The following is a 21514-nucleotide window of genomic DNA, read 5'->3' on the forward strand; positions in this document are numbered from 1 at the left end:
CCTCTCATCCTTCTCTTCTATGGATTACCAGGGAGTCGGAGCAGCAACAGGTACTCCGGGGAGGTGGGTGCACACACAAACGTTAAGGGGAACGATTGTCTGTAACTGTCCCAGTCATTGAAACAGCGCTCCATCGAGTCTTTGATGCTACGGTCATAAGTCCGTACAGTAGAGGTACAGTAGAGGCACAGCCGTGAGGCACTACAGCATCAAATGTAGAAAACAGCATGAAAATCCGGCATAGAAACACTCGAGCAGCGGCAAAACCACACACAGGTGCCGCCATCTTGGCTCTTGCAGTGAACACTGCATAGAATCAACGGGTCAAATTTGAGCAAAGATTTCTGTGGAAATGTTATTGGAATATTTGAGAGAAATTGTAGGTTTTGGGCAAAATCTTACGACAATTTACTGTGATCATGTATCTACGAGCAGAGAATAGCTGCGAGTTTCACTAAATGTGAATATTGGGAGGGACTGAAATATCTGTCCCTGAATTATTTGGTGATTTATGTAATAATTCATGCCTTCAAAGACCAAAATCCTCCTCTGGGCCATAGTGCAATGTTTTTCATCCTTGGGGTCACGACCACACTTGGGGTCACGACCACACTTGGGGTCACTTGGAATGTCTAGTAATTGATAAAAAAAAGTTACTGATTAAAATTATATTTCTATTTTTTCTAAAAGTCGTATTCTTAAAACACCACACGATCTAACGTCTATCGTCCCCAGAGGCATCTGCTGATCTCTTTGATGTGTTATTTCTGGGCGTGGCTAACTTGCCATGCCCAATGGTCCCTTCTCCAGAGACCAAGAGACGATAGGGGGCGTGGCCAGCTTGACAGAACTTTCAAGTTGGCCACGCCCAGAAATAACTCGTAAGGAAACATCAAAGCGATCAGCAGACGCCTCTGAGGAAGACTGGCAGTTGACAGTTGAATTTACCAGAAAAAAATCTTTCTAATGTTTGCAGTTTATGTATTATATGTATTTACATTATTTCCTACTTGTCTCTTTATCACATCTCAGCTTAAAAAAACACAAGGACACGAGTTCAGGTTCTTAAAATAATCTGTTTATTCTGTATTGAAACTCAGGCAGGGGGCGGAGTCTGAGCTCTGCCTTTAAACGCTACATTTAGCGCCTAAAAATGAGTGAAACTCAAAAAAACACAAGCTCGTTTGTTCGACTGTAAATCCAACACAATAAATAAATATATAATTTATGTAAAACACGTGTTCTCATCAAAGCTCAGTGAGGAGGGGGCGTGTCTTCACCCGTTTATAAAGAACAACGTATCACATCCATCTGTCCTTTGAACGCATCCGTCTAGAAATAGTCCTTAAAGTTAGACGAGGAATCCCTGTGTTCAGAGTTAGAAACATATTGTATCATCACGTTTAATCGGACACATGAAGAAGATCGGCTCAATAAAGTCAAAGTTGTCCTCAAACACTGAAAGCACGTTTATAGCTAACGGGCTAGCTGCTAGCTAGCTAGCACAGCGCACACACAGTTAGCTTGTGCTGAAGACCCTGAACTGCAAACAATGACATGTAGAACTTTTATCACATTGCTTCAAAAGCTACATTATGAGAATTAAAGTCTGCATTTAGAATCTAAAGATTATTATCAATTTTGTACATATTTGTAATTGTTTGGTTTTTTTCTTGTGTTTTTTTTCTCTCATTTGAATTTTTTTGCTGCCAACTTCTATTTTTGTTGTCATTTTGTGTGTGTTTTGGTATAATATAGGACACTTTTCTCTCATTTTATGTGTTTTTGCTGATTTTTCGTATATTTTTCAGTTTTTGTGATGTATTTATGAACTTATCTTGTGTATTTTTCAGTCATTCTTAGTATTTTTGGAGTCATTTTGTGGGCTTACATGAGAGACGTTGCACACAGACACATTCTCTCTGTCGTAACACTGACCATCAGGTTTGTAAAGCAGTGAAGTTGCTATAGGCACTAGAAAGTTGACAGCAGCAGAGACACAAGAACAAGGGTCTCGTTAGGGTCACTGACCCCCAAACTAAAGGCAAACGAAACGCTCCAAAGAGACGCTGTGCATAGCTGCATCACATGATGGAAACATGTGGACAGAAAGTAAAGTAAGTCAGATTAGTCCTCCTCTATCTACCCTTTGTTAGGACGTGATGATGAAGATGATGATGATGATGTTATCCCAGCTGGTCTTCATACTGCTTCCTAAAACAGTCTCCAGCAGGAAAGAAGTCCCAGCATCGCTCCTGGTACATCTTCCACACGTACGACTCCTGAGAGAGAGCACAACAAACAAGCTGGTTTGAACACGTCTAAACACATTATCTATGACCACAGGGGGCAACACTTCCAATTCTGTGGTTTGGTAGTAGACAATGAAGCAGAGAAGAAGAGCTCTCCTCAGGAACCTTTACTCTTCCTCAAACAGTGCACTGACACCAGTGACATGACGTGACCACTAGGGTTGGGTAGGCGGGGCGTTCCAAATGTCAACACCAATGACAATTTCACGTTTCTGCTGGCAAGTGTTAATTCAATTCAACTTTATTTGTATAGCACAATTTACAACAATCATCTCAATGCACTTATCAAAATATAAAATTCATAATAATAAAGAAAAAACCCAACAAGATCCACATGAACAAGTATTTATCATCTAACAAAATCAACATCATAAACACCATTAAAGAAACATAAACATTATTTAATATAGTCTCCATACTCTCCAACAACATATATCTCATGACACAACAGCACATCTGTTGTTTGTGTTGGAAACACAGAAACAGAGAAAATAACAACAACAACAACTCAGAACATCCTCAGTGAGGAGCATCCACAAAGTCAATCCTTCCTTTTGTTCCATTCACTGTAGAAAGTACCAACAATGTTCTGACCTTAGCTTTGCTGAAGGTCTGGTAGCTCAGGTGTTGGTCTCCATCTTTTAAAAGATGTAGTTTTTCCTCAAAACAAAGTTTCTTTATCGTCTCTAGCGCTGTCATCCTGACTGTAGTGTTATCCCGCCCACTAGCTAGAGAACGTAGCAGCAGCGGTCACATGATATCAATTCACTAATGCACTGTGAACGTACGTATAGCATTTAGCATAGCACGGTTACGTCCAAAGATAGCGTAGAGAGCTGCCTTTGGACGTAAATGGTTTTCATCTTGGGGAACTGACTGAGCATGTGCAAACATGTAAAAACACGCTATGGGAATGGAGGCAAAGCAGCAATGTGCTTTTGGGAGAGGGTGTGGCCTCCTCCTGGCTCCTCCTCCAGCCTTACAGCAGAGTGAGGCTGTGCAGCGTCTCTGCCGTACCAGGAAATAACGATGTTTAGTCATTAACGCTATGAAAAGCACAAAATGCTGACACTTTAAAACTTATAGGTACTGTAGACTATTGTAAATATAATTATATTATAATTAAATCAAATAATCAAAATAATAATTCACCCTTGGGGAGGCACTGCCTCTCGGCTAGGGGTCTTCGGTGCATCTGGGGGGCTGCTTGGCCGTGGGGGTGTTCCATGGGCTCCCTGTCCCCCACTCTTTCTGCTGGCCTGGCTGTATCTCAGGCCCAGGGAAGTGCTTGGGTTTACAGTAGAGGTTCTTACACATACACTGGTCTATGATACACTGACATGTCTTAGACTGAGGATAAAACTGGTACTGGGCTTAAAGGGATAGTTGGCCTATTTAAGACATGACGTTGTATGCAATCCTCACCATCACTATAGTGCATACACATTGTCTCACTCAGTGGTCACCTCCCTGGTCCGAGTTCTGGCCATTTGAAGTTGGTCAAGAAAGTAGTCCCGGTTAGTTTCCGGGGCCACAAAACTGTGCGTTTTTAATAGAAAAACAGAGATATGCGTTTGAAAGCTTGATTCATTTACATCACAAAACCTCCCATTAAAAATATTCATACCTCCAGTTTTAATCGGCAGAATTTTCTCTTCCGTTTCATCAATCCACGTTGCCGTCAACGTCATCGGTGCGCCTAATCCCATCAGCTGTTGATAGCGCGACTCGCGGACAACATGTCTGACTCCAAAACTTCCGATGATGAATGCAATTTTAGCACAATATCAGATGAAACAGATGATGAAGTGAGCACTGCACACACCAAAATACTAGTACGGGATATTTTCACTCCCGCAGAATAGCTGATGGCAACCAGCCAAAGCTGTCTCATAGTTTTATCAGAAACTGGAAAACGATGGAAGCTGAACAGTGATCCTGGTACATTTTTGTGGTCACAACCTGGGAATTTACAAGTACACCATGTATACTACACCATGTATACTACACCATGTATACTAACTATATCATGTATACTACACTATATATACTACACCATGTATACTACACTATGTATACTACACCATGTATACTACACCATGTATACTACACTATGTATACTACACCATGTATACTACACCATGTATACTACACCATGTATACTACACTATGTATACTACACCATGTATACTACACTATGTATACTACACCATGTATACTACACTATGTATACTACACTATGTATACTACACCATGTATACTACACTATGTATACTACACCATGTATACTACACTATGTATACTACACCATGTATACTACACTATGTATACTACACCATGTATACTACACTATGTATACTACACCATGTATACTACACCATGTATACTACACCATGTATACTACACTATGTATACTACACCATGTATACTACACCATGTATACTACACCATGTATACTACACCATGTATACTACACCATGTACACTACACCATGTATACTACACTATGTATACTACACCATGTATACTACACTATGTATACTACACTATGTATACTACACTATGTATACTACACCATGTATACTACACTATGTATACTACACTATGTATACTACACCATGTATACTACACTATGTATACTACACTATGTATACTACACTATGTATACTACACCATGTATACTACACTATGTATACTACACTATGTATACTACACTATGTATACTACACTATGTATACTACACCATGTATACTACACCATGTATACTACACTATGTATACTACACCATGTATACTACACCATGTATACTACACCATGTATACTACACCATGTATACTACACTATGTATACTACACCATGTATACTACACTATGTACACTACACTATGTACACTACACCATGTACACTACACCATGTATACTACACTATGTATACTACACTATGTATACTACACCATGTACACTACACCATGTATACTACACCATGTATACTACACTATGTATACTACACCATGTATACTACACTATGTATACTACACCATGTATACTACACTATGTATACTACACTGTTTATACTACACCATGTACACTACACCATGTATACTACACCATGTATACTACACTATGTATACTACACCATGTATACTACACTATGTATACTACACCATGTATACTACACCGTGTACACTACACCGTGTACACTACACCGTGTACACTACACTATGTATACTACACCATGTATACTACACTATGTATACTACACTATGTATACTACACCATGTACACTACACCATGTATACTACACCATGTATACTACACTATGTATACTACACCATGTATACTACACTATGTATACTACACCATGTATACTACACCGTGTACACTACACCGTGTACACTACACCGTGTACACTACACTATGTATACTACACCATGTATACTACACCATGTATACTACACCGTGTACACTACACTATGTATACTACACCATGTATACTACACCATGTACACTACACCATGTATACTACACCGTGTATACTACACCGTGTATACTACACCATGTACACTACACCATGTATACTACACCATGTACACTACACCATGTATACTACACTATGTATACTACACCATGTACACTACACCATGTATACTACACTATGTATACTACACCATGTACACTACACCATGTACACTACACTATGTATACTACACCATGTACACTACACCATGTATACTACACCATGTACACTACACCATGTACACTACACCATGTACACTACACTATGTATACTACACCATGTACACTACACCATGTACACTACACTATGTATACTACACTATGTATACTACACCATGTACACTACACCATGTACACTACACCGTGTACACTACACCGTGTACACTACACCGTGTACACTACACTATGTACACTACACCATGTATACTACACCATGTATACTACACCATGTACACTACACCATGTATACTACACCATGTATACTACACCATGTACACTACACCATGTATACTACACCATGTATACTACACCATGTATACTACACCATGTACACTACACCATGTATACTACACTATGTATACTACACTATGTACACTACACCATGTATACTACACTATGTATACTACACTATGTATACTACACCATGTATACTACACCATGTACACTACACCATGTATACTACACCATGTATACTACACCATGTACACTACACCATGTATACTACACCATGTACACTACACCATGTATACTACACCATGTATACTACACCATGTATACTACACTATGTATATTACACTATGTATATTACACTATGTATATTACACTATGTATACTACACTATGTATATTACACTATGTATACTACACTATGTATATTACACTATGTATACTACACTATGTATATTACACTATGTATACTACACTATGTATATTACACTATGTATACTACACCATGTATACTACACTATGTATATTACACTATGTATACTACACTATGTATACTACACTATGTATATTACACTATGTATACTACACCATGTATACTACACCATGTATACTACACTATGTATATTACACTATGTACACTACACTATGTATACTACACTATGTATACTACACCATGTGGGCCAAAATGGCAGATACTATTCCTATCTTTAGAGAGTACACCATGGACTGTTAAAGGTTTCTCACTCAAAAGGAATTCTATCCTCAGGGTTTGTGAATCTTCAACAGTTCACTCGTCAACTTCAGCCACCAGAGCGTGTCAGTGCACTTTGTAAGGGAGAGTAAAGGTCCTCTAGGAGAGCTCTTCTTCTCTGCTTCATTGTCTACTACCAAATCACAGAGTTGGAAATGTCATAGATAATTTTCTGTTTTTATCCTTTTTCTGTAAACAAAAGAGGTTTATATTATCTTTAACTTTTCCTGATCATTTAGACCAAAAGCAGCACAAAATATAATTTTGACTGAAAAATCTACTAAATGATGTAAAAATCAGGCTGAATGTTTCACTCCAATAGAAAACAATGGGATGTTTACAGGCAGTGGGGCCGTGTGACATCATCAATCACATGTAAAGTAGTCATATTTTTAAAATGTAAAAAAACAAATATGATGTATGATGTTTGTTAGGTATAGATCTACTAATAAGTACATTTCAATGCTATTCTACATTGGTAGAAAACAGTGGAGAATCTCTTTAAAGAAAAGGAAAAAACCTTCAATAATAACCTATAACGTAACTGTAATAACTGTAGTAACTGTAATAACTGTAATAACTGTAGTAACTGTAGTAACTGTAATAACTGTAATAACTGTAGTAACTGTAATAACTGTAGTAACTGTAGTAACTGTAGTAACTGTAGTAACTGTAATAACTGTAGTAACTGTAGTAACTGTAGTAACTGCAGTAACTGTAATAACTGTAGTAACTGTAATAACTGTAGTAACTGTAGTAACTGTAGTAACTGTAATAACTGTAATAACTGTAATAACTGTAGTAACTGTAATAACTGTAGTAACTGTAATAACTGTAGTAACTGTAGTAACTGTAATAACTGTAATAACTGTAATAAATGTAATAACTGTAGTAATAACTGTAATAACTGTAGTAACTGTAGTAACTGTAATAACTGTAGTAACTGTAGTAACTGTAATAACTGTAGTAACTGTAGTAACTGTAATAACTGTAGTAACTGTAGTAACTGTAATAACTGTAGTAACTGTAATAACTGTAGTAACTGTAGTAACTGTAATAACTGTAGTAACTGTAATAACTGTAATAACTGTAGTAACTGTAGTAACTGTAATAACTGTAGTAACTGTAATAACTGTAATAACTGTAGTAACTGTAATAACTGTAATAACTGTAATAACTGTAGTAACGGTAGTAACTGTAGTAACTGTAATAACTGTAGTAACTGTAGTAACTGTAATAACTGTAATAAATGTAATAACTGTAGTAATAACTGTAATAACTGTAGTAACTGTAATAACTGTAGTAACTGTAATAACTGTAATAACTGTAATAATTGTAATAATTGTAATAACTGTAATAACTGTAGTAACTGTAGTAACTGTAGTAACTGTAATAACTGTAGTAACTGTAGTAACTGTAATAACTGTAGTAACTGTAATAACTGTAATAATAACTGTAATAACTGTAGTAACTGTAATAACTGTAATAATAACTGTAATAACTGTAATAACTGTAGTAACTGTAATACCTGTAATAACTGTAGTAACTGTAGTAACTGTAATAACTGTAGTAATTGTAGTAACTGTAATAACTGTAATAACTGTAGTAACTGTAATACTGTAATAACTGTAGTAACTGTAATAACTGTAGTAACTGTAGTAACTGTAATAACTGTAGTAACTGTGGTAACTGCAGTAACTGTAATAACTGTAGTAACTGTAGTAACTGTAATAACTGTAGTAACTGTAATAACTGTAATAACTGTAGTAACTGTAATAACTGTAATAACTGTAGTAACTGTAGTAACTGTAATAACTGTAGTAACTGTAGTAACTGTAGTAACTGTAGTAACTGTAATAACTGTAGTAACTGTAGTAACTGTAGTAACTGTAATAACTGTAATAACTGTAGTAACTGTAGTAACTGTAGTAACTGTAATAACTGTAATAACTGTAATAAATGTAATAACTGTAGTAATAACTGTAATAACTGTAGTAACTGTAGTAACTGTAGTAACTGTAATAACTGTAGTAACTGTAATAACTGTAATAACTGTAGTAACTGTAGTAACTGTAATAACTGTAGTAACTGTAGTAACTGTAATAACTGTAGTAACTGTAGTAACTGTAGTAACTGTAATAACTGTAATAACTGTAGTAACGGTAGTAACTGTAGTAACTGTAATAACTGTAATAACTGTAATAACTGTAGTAACTGTAATAACTGTAATAACTGTAGTAACTGTAATAACTGTAATAACTGTAGTAACTGTAGTAACTGTAATAACTGTAATAACTGTAGTAACTGTAATAACTGTATACTGTAGTAACTGTAGTAACTGTAATAACTGTAGTAACTGTAATAACTGTAATAAATGTAGTAACTGTAGTAACTGTAATAACTGTAGTAACTGTAGTAACTGTAATAACTGTAGTAACTGTAGTAACTGTAATAACTGTAATAACTGTAATAAATGTAATAACTGTAGTAATAACTGTAATAACTGTAGTAACTGTAATAACTGTAGTAACTGTAGTAACTGTAGTAACTGTAATAACTGTAATAACTGTAATAAATGTAATAACTGTAGTAATAACTGTAATAACTGTAGTAACTGTAATAACTGTAGTAACTGTAATAACTGTAGTAACTGTAGTAACTGTAATAACTGTAATAACTGTAGTAACTGTAGTAACTGTAGTAACTGTAATAACTGTAATAACTGTAGTAACTGTAATAACTGTAGTAAACTGTAATAACTGTAATAACTGTAGTAACGGTAGTAACTGTAGTAACTGTAATAATGTAGTAACTGTAGTAACTGTAATAACTGTAATAACTGTAATAAATGTAATAACTGTAGTAATAACTGTAATAACTGTAGTGAATGTAGTAACTGTAATAAATGTAGTAACTGTAATAACTGTAATAACTGTAATAATTGTAATAATTGTAATAACTGTAATAACTGTAGTAAATGTAATAACTGTAATAACTGTAGTGAATGTAGTAACTGTAATAACTGTAATAACTGTAGTAACTGTAAGCTAACTGTAATAACTGTAATAACTGTAGTAACTGTAGTAACTGTAGTAACTGTAATAACTGTAGTAACTGTAGTAACTGCAGTAACTGTAATAACTGTAATAACTGTAGTAACTGTAGTAACTGTAATAACTGTAGTAACTGTAATAACTGTAGTAACTGTAATAACTGTAATAAACTGTAGAACTGTAATAATAAGTATCTGTAATACCTGTAAGTAACTGTAATAACTGTAATAATAACTGTAATAACTGTAATAACTGTAATACTGTAATAACTGTAGTAATAACTGTAATAACTGTAATAATAACTGTAATAACTGTAGTAACTGTAATAACTGTAATAACTGTAATAATAACTGTAATAACTGTAATAACTGTAATAATAACTGTAATAACTGTAGTAACTGTAATAACTGTAATACATGTAATAACTGTAATAACTGTAATAACTGTAATAATAACTGTAATAACTGTAGTAACTGTAATAACTGTAATAACTGTAATAATAACTGTAATAACTGTAATAACTGTAATAATAACTGTAATAACTGTAGTAACTGTAATAACTGTAATAACTGTAATAATACCTGTCCTGTGTGCTCCGTTCATCTTTGTTGATCAGATACATGAGGAAGAACCTGGTGAAGAAACAAAGAATAAATGAGTCAATGACCCTAAATATTCTGACCAACTGCATTTCTTTTAGTTCAAAATAGGTTTAAATGCATAAAAAAGAAACTAAATATATAGTAACAGTAAATATGCTCTCACTTATTTTTAATTTTATTAATGATTCCCATTTATAGGTCATTGAGCCTAAATATGATTCACAAATAGTTCATAGTCAACAAATGATGAAAACATGAACAAAACTAGAAACTAGTTGATTTGTGTTTTAATGAAGACTTTTGCATATTTTTCAAAAATTATTTTGTAAAATGTTTTTGTCATTTTTGTATTTTTTTATTATCTGTAACAGATTTAGTGCAAAAACACGCTTTAAATAAAACTGTAGCTATATATTGCCACACACACACACACACACACACACACACACACACACACACACACACACACACACACACACACACACACACAAAAACCAAGAATTTAAAAAGTATAAAATAACATTCTGTTCAGGCACATTTACAGACGCCTCGATCTGCAGCCTGAGGAGTGACTCACATGTAGTTTGCTAAATTATGTTCCTCTAAAGTGTGAGTCTCAAAGCCGTGCGGCGTCGTGTCAAAGTAGTCGCTGCCGATCCCGCAGATGAAACATTTGGTCTGAAACAGACGGATCGGATTAGACGATCGGATCAGGAGGATGGATGACGACCAATCAGGAGGATGGATGACGACCAATCAGAGTGCAGGTGATGTTCTTACCTCCATGTCCTCTCTGACCTGCTCCTGCTGATCTCTGAGTTCTCCAAAGGCGTCAATGATCAAACCTAAAAGAGACGAAGGAAATATTCAGAAATAAATGCTGTGTTGTTACTTTTATTTTAAATGATTTAAAAAAATTAACCCTAACCATGCCAATTACCTCAAATTACTCTAATTACATAACAACTGATATTTCATTGAGCTTTAATTGAATTGTTTGTATTTTCGTAGTTTTTATATTGTTTATTGTTTTAACATTATGCGTTTTTGGTGCCATTTTGTGTGTTTCTAGTGTCTGTGCTTTTTGAGTATTTTGGCATATTGTGTGTTTTTGTGAAATGGCTCTAGAATTGGTTTGTGTGTTTACGCCTTAACAACGATAACATTTCTGTATTATTCACATAAACCTCATAATTATGCTTTATTCATCTCACAAACAGCTGATCTTTGTGAGTCAAAGAGTCATGTGATTTCATTCTTAGCGACCACATATCACGTCCTGTGTGGACTTGTCTGTAGCTTCCCCCCCCCCAGCACAGCCTACCCTGGATGATGGCCAGCAGGATGACGATGACGAAGAAGAAGAAGGTGATGTCAAAGACAACTCGATACAGCTCGTATTCGTCCCCGGCCGGATCCTCGATCTCGTCCCCGATGCCTCCACCGGCGCGGACGCCCACGTACATGTGGAACAGGTAGCACTGTGGGGGGGGGTCAGTACAGACGTGTTACTGTCACTTTAAAGCGACCCCCGCCGAGCCACGCCCCCTACTCACCGTCATCATGTCATCGCACTTCATGTCAGGCTCGTCCTCGTCTTCACTCTTGTTGTAAAACTTGCGGAAGAAGTTGAAGGCGACCACGGTGTAGAGGTAGACCACCACGGCCAGCAGACCCACCGTCATCATCAGCTATGGGAACCAGGGTTGGGTTCAATCTTCCATTACAATTACATCTTCAATTATCCTTGTTCAATTACAACTCAATTACAATTATGCTTTTTTTTCCCAGAAAGTCAATTACAATTACGTTCTCAATTACTAAACTACATAATATATCTGTCCCTCTTGTGTTAGTAAGTAAGTAAGTAATATTTATTTATATAGCACCTTTTACAGACAGGAGTCACAAAGTGCTTCACAATACATACAGTGCATACAATACAATACAAATTACAGTTACTGTCACAAGAATATGATGGTCATAAAACAACCCTTTATCACTGGAATTTTAAATGCTTTCTGAAACAAATAGGTTTTCAGTTGGCTCTTAAAAACATCAACGGAATCAAGCAAACGCAAGGAAAACGGAAGATCGTTCCAGAGCGTTGGCGCGACCGCCTGGAAGGAGCGATCTCCTCTGGTCTTGTAACGGGTACGGGGGACCATGAGCAGGTTCTGATCCTGGGACCTCAGCCTCCGGGAGGGGGTATAAGGACACAACAAGTCTCTAATGTAGGAGGGAGCCTGACCATGCAAGGCTCTGAAGGTCAGCACCAGAATTTTAAAACTGAAACGAAAAGTGACTGGGAGCCAATGAAGGGCTTTAGAATGGGAGTAATATGGGCCCTTCTGTTTTGTGCGAGTCAGTAACCTCGCCGCAGAGTTTTGTACCTGCTGAAGACGAGACAGCGCCTTTTGTTTAGACAGGAAAATAAGCTGTTACAATAGTCTAAACGGGAAGACACAAAGGCGTGGATAATCATCTCAAGATCATCTCTGGACACAAGTGAACGTAGTTTAGAGATTTTCCTCAGTTGGTAAAAACAGTTCCTTGTCAGCAGTTTAGAGTGGTGCTCTAATGACATTGCTTTGTCCAAGATTTCTAAGGCTTGTTTTAACAGACAAACTCAGGTCGCCCAAATACTGGTGAATCCCTGGCATAGCGTCATCAGGGGCAAACACCAGTACCTCCGTTTTGTCTGGGTTCAGTTGTAGGGAATTTGCACCGAGCCATTGTTTAACTTGCGCAAGACATTTCAGCAGAGAGCTTAATTTCTGGATCTCAGAGGGCTTAAAAGAGCAGCAAAGCTGAATATCATCCGCAAACATGGTAGGAACATCATCAAAGGTCTGGATAATTTTCCCTAATGGAAGGATATAAAGTAAAAACAAAATCGGGCCCAAACAGAGCCCTGGGGAACCCCACACAGCAAATCAGCAGGGTCAGACAGGAACTCATTTGCATAGACACTAAAACTCCTCCCCGACAAATACGAGGAGAACCACTCCAAGACTGGTCCAGACATTCCAACCAGGTCACGCAGTCTTGTCAACATGGTTTGATGATTCACAGTGTCAAATGCTGACGAGAGATCTAACAACACAAGAACAGCACATTTTCCAGAGTCCGCGGACATCATAATATCACTGGACACTTTAAGCAGGGCGGTTTCCGTGGAGTGATTCTTACGGAAACCGGACTGAAAAGTGTCGAAAATGTTGTGTTTCTCCAAGAAGGGTACCAACTGATCAGAGACCACCTTCTCCAACACTTTGGACAAAAACGGAAGTTTAGAAATGGGCCTGAAGTTTTTTAAATCTGCTGGGTCCAGATTGGGCTTTTTGAGAAGTGGTTCTACAGTTGCGTGTTTGAAAGAACTGGGAAAACACCAGTTGACAGGGAAAGGTTGATCAGATCGGTAACCCAGGGGCCAATGACATCAAAGACTTTTACAAAAAATCTACAGGGCAGAACATCAGACACACAGAAAGAGGGCTTCATTTTGGTTACCATAGATGAGACATCGGCCTGTGTTACAAGGCTAAAAGAGGACCACTCGTGGGAAACAAGCTCAACAGCACCAGGTGTGCAGAACGAGAGCAGAGGAAGATTATCATTGATATCCTGGAGTTATCGATAAAATAGTTTAGGAAATCATTGCTGTCAGCTTTACAGAACACAGGTGTAAGAGGAGCAGCAGGACATACAATAGAGTTGATGGTATCAAACAATACTTGAGGTTTTTTCTTGTTCAAAGTGATCAGCTTGACGAAAGTAGTCAGATCTGGCATTTTTTATAATTTCGTTTAAAGAAGACCTAAGTTCCCTCAGATGCAACCTATGAACCTCAAGTTTGGAAGACTTTCACAGACGCTCAGTTTTTCGACATAGTCTCTTCAAACACGAATACCATCACTAATCCAGGGACTCGGTGCTTTGCGAGTCACCAGGTTGGATTTAACAGGTGCAACCAGATCCATAATGAACTCAACAATGGCTATTAAAGCTGTGGATGAGACTGTCTACATCATTACATTGCAAGAACAGTTCAGAGTTAAACATAGCAGAAAATGTTGCTGTTGTGTTCTCTGTGATGATCCACCTCTGTGACCCTAAGCTCAGAAAGGACAGGCTCAGGACTGGAGATTAAATCAAATAAACACAGTAATGGTCACTCATATGGACATCCTCTATACAAAGGTTGGCAACATTAAGACCAAGTGAAAAAACAAGGTCTAACGTGTGACCCTTTTGATGAGTAGGGCCAAAGACGTGTTGCTCAAAATTAAAGTTTCAATCATTGTTAAAGTTCCACTGCTGGGCAGGATGTGCTGTCGTCAACATGAATATTAAAATCTCCAAGTTTTAAAACATTTTCCAACTTGATTATTGAAGATAAAAAATCACTAAAATCCTTTAAAAAGCAGCAGCAGGTCCAGGGGGACGATAAACCAGCATACAATAAAATGGGCGGGGCCAACCAACTTTAAACATTTGTGATTCAAAGGAAGGGAAGACTTGAGTATTCATCACTTTACAGGTGAAAGTGTCCCTGTAAACCATAGCAAGACCTCCTCCGCGACGAGAGGGGCGGGGCTTCCCAACAACTGAGCAGCCGTCAGGACAGAGTTCATTTAGATGAATAAACTCCTCCTCTCTCTGCCATGTCTCCGTGATGACCATAAAATCCATGTTTTTCATGGTAAACAGTTCATTCAAGGAGAAAGATTTGTTCGCAATAGAACGAGCATTCAATAGGCCAAGCAGAATCAAGGGTGACGTCACGGACTTTGCGTCAGCTGGAGCTGTACGAGCTGGACACAGCGGGATTGGTCGAAGGCACGCAACACGGTCATGTGCTCTCCATCTGTGACGGGAAGTCAGGTGGTTGTTGACCGGTGTAAACACGGAAAGATATGGAGGCGATGTATCCCAACGATCACAATTCCAACGTTGCACTGGCTCCAGGGAACCGGAGGAGATGACACGGGAGGAGAGCGCGGCGCGTGGAGCCCACCTGCGTCTAACTTGGACGCCGGACCGACAGCCTCGTTTCCTCTGCCTCCTCTTTTTGCCAGGAGTTCGAGACAGCAACACGTACTCAGGTGAGTCCCGCGGGCAAACAAAGGGGGGAGGAAAGTTTGTTTGTACCTGTCCCACGAACTATATAGGGACTCCATAGACTCCTTTATGTGAAAGAGAGCCACGATCATAACTCCAGAAACAAATCCATTTGATAGTCGGGCTGATATGACCACATAAATTGCAAAAACACTCAACAAGAGCCGACATAGGAGCCGAGCAGAGGCGCCATCTTGCTTCGTGCCAACAGTCTGAGGTTGGGCGCGGCTCAGTTTGACCCATGTCTATAATCAGCTGTAAAATATTATCTATCACCTAATTAGTTTCTCATCTATTGATTATCTTGTTAGGATTCCTAATCAATGAATGTATTAGAGTTAATATTTCTCTCAGTACACCCCTAGATTATTATCATTATTATTAATAACATTATTGATAATAAATTATAAAACTAGATCTGAAACATATTTTATTAATAATAATAATAATAATAATAATAATAATAATAATAATAATATGTATGTGTAAGACAAAGAACTGTAATATGGGTCGTTAGGGTCAGTTACATTTTCCAATTACAATTACGTCTTCAATTATCTGTGTTCAATTGCAACTCAATTATGACAATGGTGACCAATATTTTTCCAATTACAATTAAGATGTAATGACAATGATTATTTTTTTACAATCATGTTCTCAATAAATCCTCGAGAAAAGTGACAACGAGTGGGAAACGTTGACCTGAAACATTGGTTTCACAGCTTTGCATTTAATTACATTGTAATTGACAGTTTTTATAGAATTTCCATAACATATACAATTACAAAGACAATTATCTGAACGCAATTACAATTAAATTACGGTTACAACAGAAACACATCATAATTAAAATAATTGTAATTGATTATCATAATGTCACCTGTTTGCCGTTGTGTGTGACGGAGGACAGGATGGTGCGCAGCGTTTTGACGCCCATGGCGATGTCCAGGAGATGAGCGGCGAAGAAGAAGTTGTTGTAGTGTCCGAGCAGAGACATTAGCATGTACCAGACCAGGTAGAGGAAGGTCTGTGGGGGGACATTATCATTATTAACCAGAACCTCAACGTGGACCTCACACAGGAAGTGTTTCCTGAACTCACGTTGTCAGTGAAAACTACGCCAAACTTCCAGATCTGGTATTTGATGTCGATGGTTGAAATCCTACAGAGACAGACTTCGTTACTGGTCATGTGACTGTTTTATTGTCATCGTTATTACATTTGTCTTTTATTGTCCTTTTGGGTCATTTTGTATTTTAGAGATCTTTTGTTTATTTTGTGTCATCTTATGGTTTGTTTGTATTTAGATCATTTTGTGTGTTTTGGTAAAATTTTATGTCATTTTGTGTATTTTTTTGTTTTCCTTATGTTTAATATTGTCCTATTGGGTTTTTACTGTATGTTTTCAGTCATTTTTGTGTGTTTGTGTGTGTTTGTGTGTTTGTGTGTGTTTGTGTGTGTTGTGGTGTGTGGCTGTGTGTGTGTGTGTGTGGCTGTGTGTTTTTGTGTGTGGTTGTGTGTGTTGCCCATGTCTGCCATAGTGTTTTTTTCCTTATGATTTTGTATTATTTTTCTTGGATTGTTGTGGGTGTTTGTTTGTTAAGCCTCTGATGAGTTTTTAATTTCTTTGGAATTGTCTGCAGAGGATGGTTTTTCTTGGGATGAACAGAAGACCACCTGCCTGGTGTCCTCATCACCTGGATACTTCCATGAAGTTCTTCGTACAATAAGATGTAATACAACATATGATGTTGGGAGTTAAAAACACGATGTAAGTAAAGCGTACGTACGTACCAGCTGAACATGGAAGTGTCGGTTCTGGCTTCTTCTCGTGTGTCATGTTGCTGACGTCCAGAGACGCCAAATCCATACCGAGCAGCTCTGCAATCCTCTCTCTGCCGTAGATGTCTCCATTTTATCCAGAACCTGGAGAGCACACGCCACAGCTCAGATTCAAACTCGGACATATCTTCTCAGTTGAAAGAAAAGGAAGCTGGTGTTCCGACAAACCCACCTTTCTTTTCACAAATTTGTCCCAGTAATTGTTTGGGAAAGATCTGCGTTGAAGAAAGATCAGAGACATAGATAAGTGTGGTCTTTCTGATCATGTGTGTCTGACGGAGTGGAAACGTTCTTACGGGGTGTTAAGAACCAGTCGGTCCCACTGGCCTTTGATGTCATCGTCCTCTGGCTGTTCAGTGACGTAAAGACCATCAAACTCCAGTTTCCTGGCCAGCTCCTTCTCTCTCTTAAAGATAACCAGAGGAACCTGGAGGAGGAAGCAGATGTTCATTATTATTATTATTGTTGGGGCGGTTTGAAAGAATGAGACGGAGGCAAACTTTAGGGTTGCTGGTCAGATGTGGACACAGTTTATTTGGTCAAAGGGTTTTGGAGCTTAACAAGTTGTTGAGTGTTCTCAGTGTTATATATGTGGCTGATAGCAGTAGTCATAACATAGCAGAGTCTCCTCAGACAGAGACCTTGGTCAATGTGATCAGCAGAAGTGAACATAATGAATTACATGAACTCACGTGACTGTAATTGAGTTGCTTTTATGAGTACTTGTACTTTTTTGAGTATATTTCAAAATCAGTCATTTTACTTGTACTTAAGTATGTTTTAAAAGAAGTAATTCATTACATTGCTACACATTATTATTTCTTGTTTTAAAATGAACAACAGATGTTGTGAAACTCAAAAAATGAAATGACCAAACAACAATCAAATGTATCAGAATATAGCTGTTCAATCAGATTAAACATAATGCATAGCCAATCAGATCTCTTTATGTCCTCTGCAGTGATATGTGCTGTGTGTGTAACCAGCTGTGAAAGCTCCGCCTCCGTCTTGTTTAACTTTAAAGTTGTTACAAACACAACAGTTATTTTCACAGTTTAAGAGTTTATACATTTAACTATACTTAAGAGAATGTTTTTAGTTTGAATTGAATTCATTGGTGTTATTTTAAAAAGAACTGTACATTTTGACAAACCTTTTATTTTTTACAGATGCCTTTGTGTAAAATAATTCATGTTCCAGTTGTGGTAGATTGTGTCTCTTCCTTAAGGCTTGACTGTGTTTTTACTTAAGTAGTGTTGCTAAGGTGGTTTTTTCCTAGTTTAACACTGTCTTCTCCAACTGCCTTTTCCCATCATCTCTCCTCCTGTTTCTGTCCAACCTTTCATCTAAATACTGTATGTGGCGTGTTGATGTGTGTCCTTCACTAGAACTACTGAGTTAAATCCCTTGTACTGTTTTAAAACTGTACCTGGCAAATAAAATCCTTTCTCATTCTGACTTAATTGAGCTACTTTTTACTTGAGTACAAATTGAATCAAGAGACAGTTGTTCTACTAGAGTAGATATATCAGTACTATTGGTGTACGATGGTATCTGGCCCGCTTAGGGCAGTCTGACCAAACTGATCAGGAAATAGTTCAGTTATTACATATCAATTATTATTGTTAAAGACTAAAAGCTGCCAAAGGCCACAGCACACCTTCAGGCAGTTGTAGCCAATGATGCAGAGGATGGAGATGATGGTGTGGACGATGGCGAGGCAGGACATGGCGGGCTCCATGTAGCCCGTGCTCTCCTCGATGAAGTAGAACAATGGATTATCTTCATCATCATCTCCTCCAACACCCAAGCCCGACCCGTCCTCCTCAGCACCAGAGCCCTCGAACAGACCCGAGCCCTCAAAGAAACCAGAACCCTCAAAGTCCTCTTCACCAGGGGGGCTGTCAGAGACCTGAAACATCAAGCCATGAAGGCTCACACTGAGGCACCTCCTTCACTTCAAAATTCCTCATTAAGTGACCAATTTTTGCATGTTTTAGGGGAAATTTGTTGGATTGTTATGAAAAATTTCAGGATTTTTGACAATTTGTGAATAAAAAATGTGACATACGCACAAAAAATTGTGCACCTCTTTAAATATGGTGGAGTTAGACTGGATTTGTAAATTTAGAGGAACTGAGATATATCCTTTTTATTTGCTTCTGCTCTAAAGCACATGTGTCAAACTCATGAACCGGGGACCAAAACCGGCCCTTTGGAGCTTCCAATTAGGAATGAATCCTTGTGTAAATGAAACTCAACAATATTTACAGGGACTCACAGATTTCCTGGTGTTCATGTCGCCATTTTTAATGTTAAACTGTTAAAATAATAAATTCCTACAAAATCCTTAAATCATGACAGATTTCACTGAATTAAAAAGAATCTGGTCACTTTTTTTAAATCTTTACAAATCCGTAGTTTTGTCTGATCAGTGTTCCCGTCTTTTCCTCCTCAGCCCTCCAGCTCAGACATGAATACTATCATTTTCAAAAGGTTCCATTACTAAAATATGAAACGTTCTGTCAGATATAGAATACATGCCTTCACTCCGTCACCTTAGCAACAGGACATTAGAATAAATATCACTACATCTCAGTAGATCAAGACAACGTCCACTCATCTTCAGTCTGTGCTCGTCATGGACTGCTCCAGTTCAAAGTTCTGCACAGGCCACACCTCTCCAAAGTACGGCTTTCCAAAATGTTCCGTGTGGTGAACACAGTGATGGTGTGGCCAGGAAGACTTTTTGGAATGGTCCTAACATAACGTACTGGACTAAAAATGTCTGATATTTGTAGAATACAGTTACATCCTGACCCTGTGCTAGAGAAGTAACTGTTAATCTATTAACGAGCAGAAAACACTTATCAAATTTATTTCAGTGTTATCAAGAAGACTGATATTACTAATTTGGAATAAAAAAAGGTCCAACCTATAATAATTTGTTACATGATGTTATGAAGCGCGTTCAATTGGAAAAAATCAAATTTGAATTAAAAAGGAAGTTGGATGATTTCATTTGACATGTGATTCATTTCTGGGGTTCTATGAAAAGTTCACGCAAACGTGATCGGGAATGATTGAATGGCCTGCCCCCCCCCCCCCACCCCTTTTTTAATTTTAATTTAATTTCATTTAATATATATATATCTTTTTTCAAATTATTATTATTTTTTTTTATAATTATTAATAATATTGCTTGTTTGTTGTTCAGATAAAATGTTCAAAATAAAGGAAGTGTAAAGTGTAGATCCTGATATTTATCACTTATTGCTTGAATATTGTTGCTTTCTCAGATATTGTGTATTTATGTATACGTAGAAGTGCAAATTAAGGTGCAATAATTACTAGTTTTCATGCATAAAATCTGTGGCCCACTTGAGATCAAACTGCTCCATATTTGGACCCCGGGCCTCAAGTTTGACACATGTTGACTAAAGTGTGTGTTTGTGTGCAGACCTTGTAGAAGAGCAGGATGAAGTTCAGAGCAAAAGAGATGAACAGTGCCAAGAAGCGCAGGTTGTAGAAGTTACGAGAAAGGTAGTTCTGCCAGAAGAAGAAGAAGGAACGTGGGTTAAATATTGAAATGATACAGTATTAAACTAATTTATAAAGAATACACTAAAATAAAAAACATCATCTAGAAACCATCCAAGGAGAAGGAAACAGAAGCAAAAGGAAAAGTTTGAAGTTCTTTTATCTGCTGCATCAGATAAAAGGACCAGGAGAACATAATCATAAGAACCAATGTTCTAGTTCCACTGGTGAGCGTTTTATCTGGTGACAGGTTGTGTCTATTGAAGTGTAGCTTCATTTAAGATGATCTTTTTATTTATGATGATTACATCCTTGTTTTATCTGATGACT

At 37.5% G+C, this 21514-nt stretch overlaps 1 protein-coding gene across 1 annotated transcript in view; it reads right to left on the minus strand.

The window, feature by feature from the left end:
- Positions 1-1852: 1852 nt before the first annotated feature.
- Positions 1853-21514, minus strand: part of LOC114474183 (ryanodine receptor 1-like) — a 183148-nt gene continuing 163486 nt past the window's right edge. The window contains 6 exon segments of the mRNA XM_028464287.1: positions 1853-2282; positions 10658-10677; positions 10680-10708; positions 11256-11356; positions 11459-11523; positions 12003-12159. Of these exon segments, the coding sequence (XP_028320088.1) occupies positions 2187-2282; positions 10658-10677; positions 10680-10708; positions 11256-11356; positions 11459-11523; positions 12003-12159 (468 nt within the window). The 3' untranslated portion in view covers positions 1853-2186.

This window comes from Gouania willdenowi, chromosome 13, assembly GCF_900634775.1.
Source record: "Gouania willdenowi chromosome 13, fGouWil2.1, whole genome shotgun sequence".
Classification (NCBI taxonomy): domain Eukaryota; kingdom Metazoa; phylum Chordata; class Actinopteri; order Blenniiformes; family Gobiesocidae; genus Gouania; species Gouania willdenowi.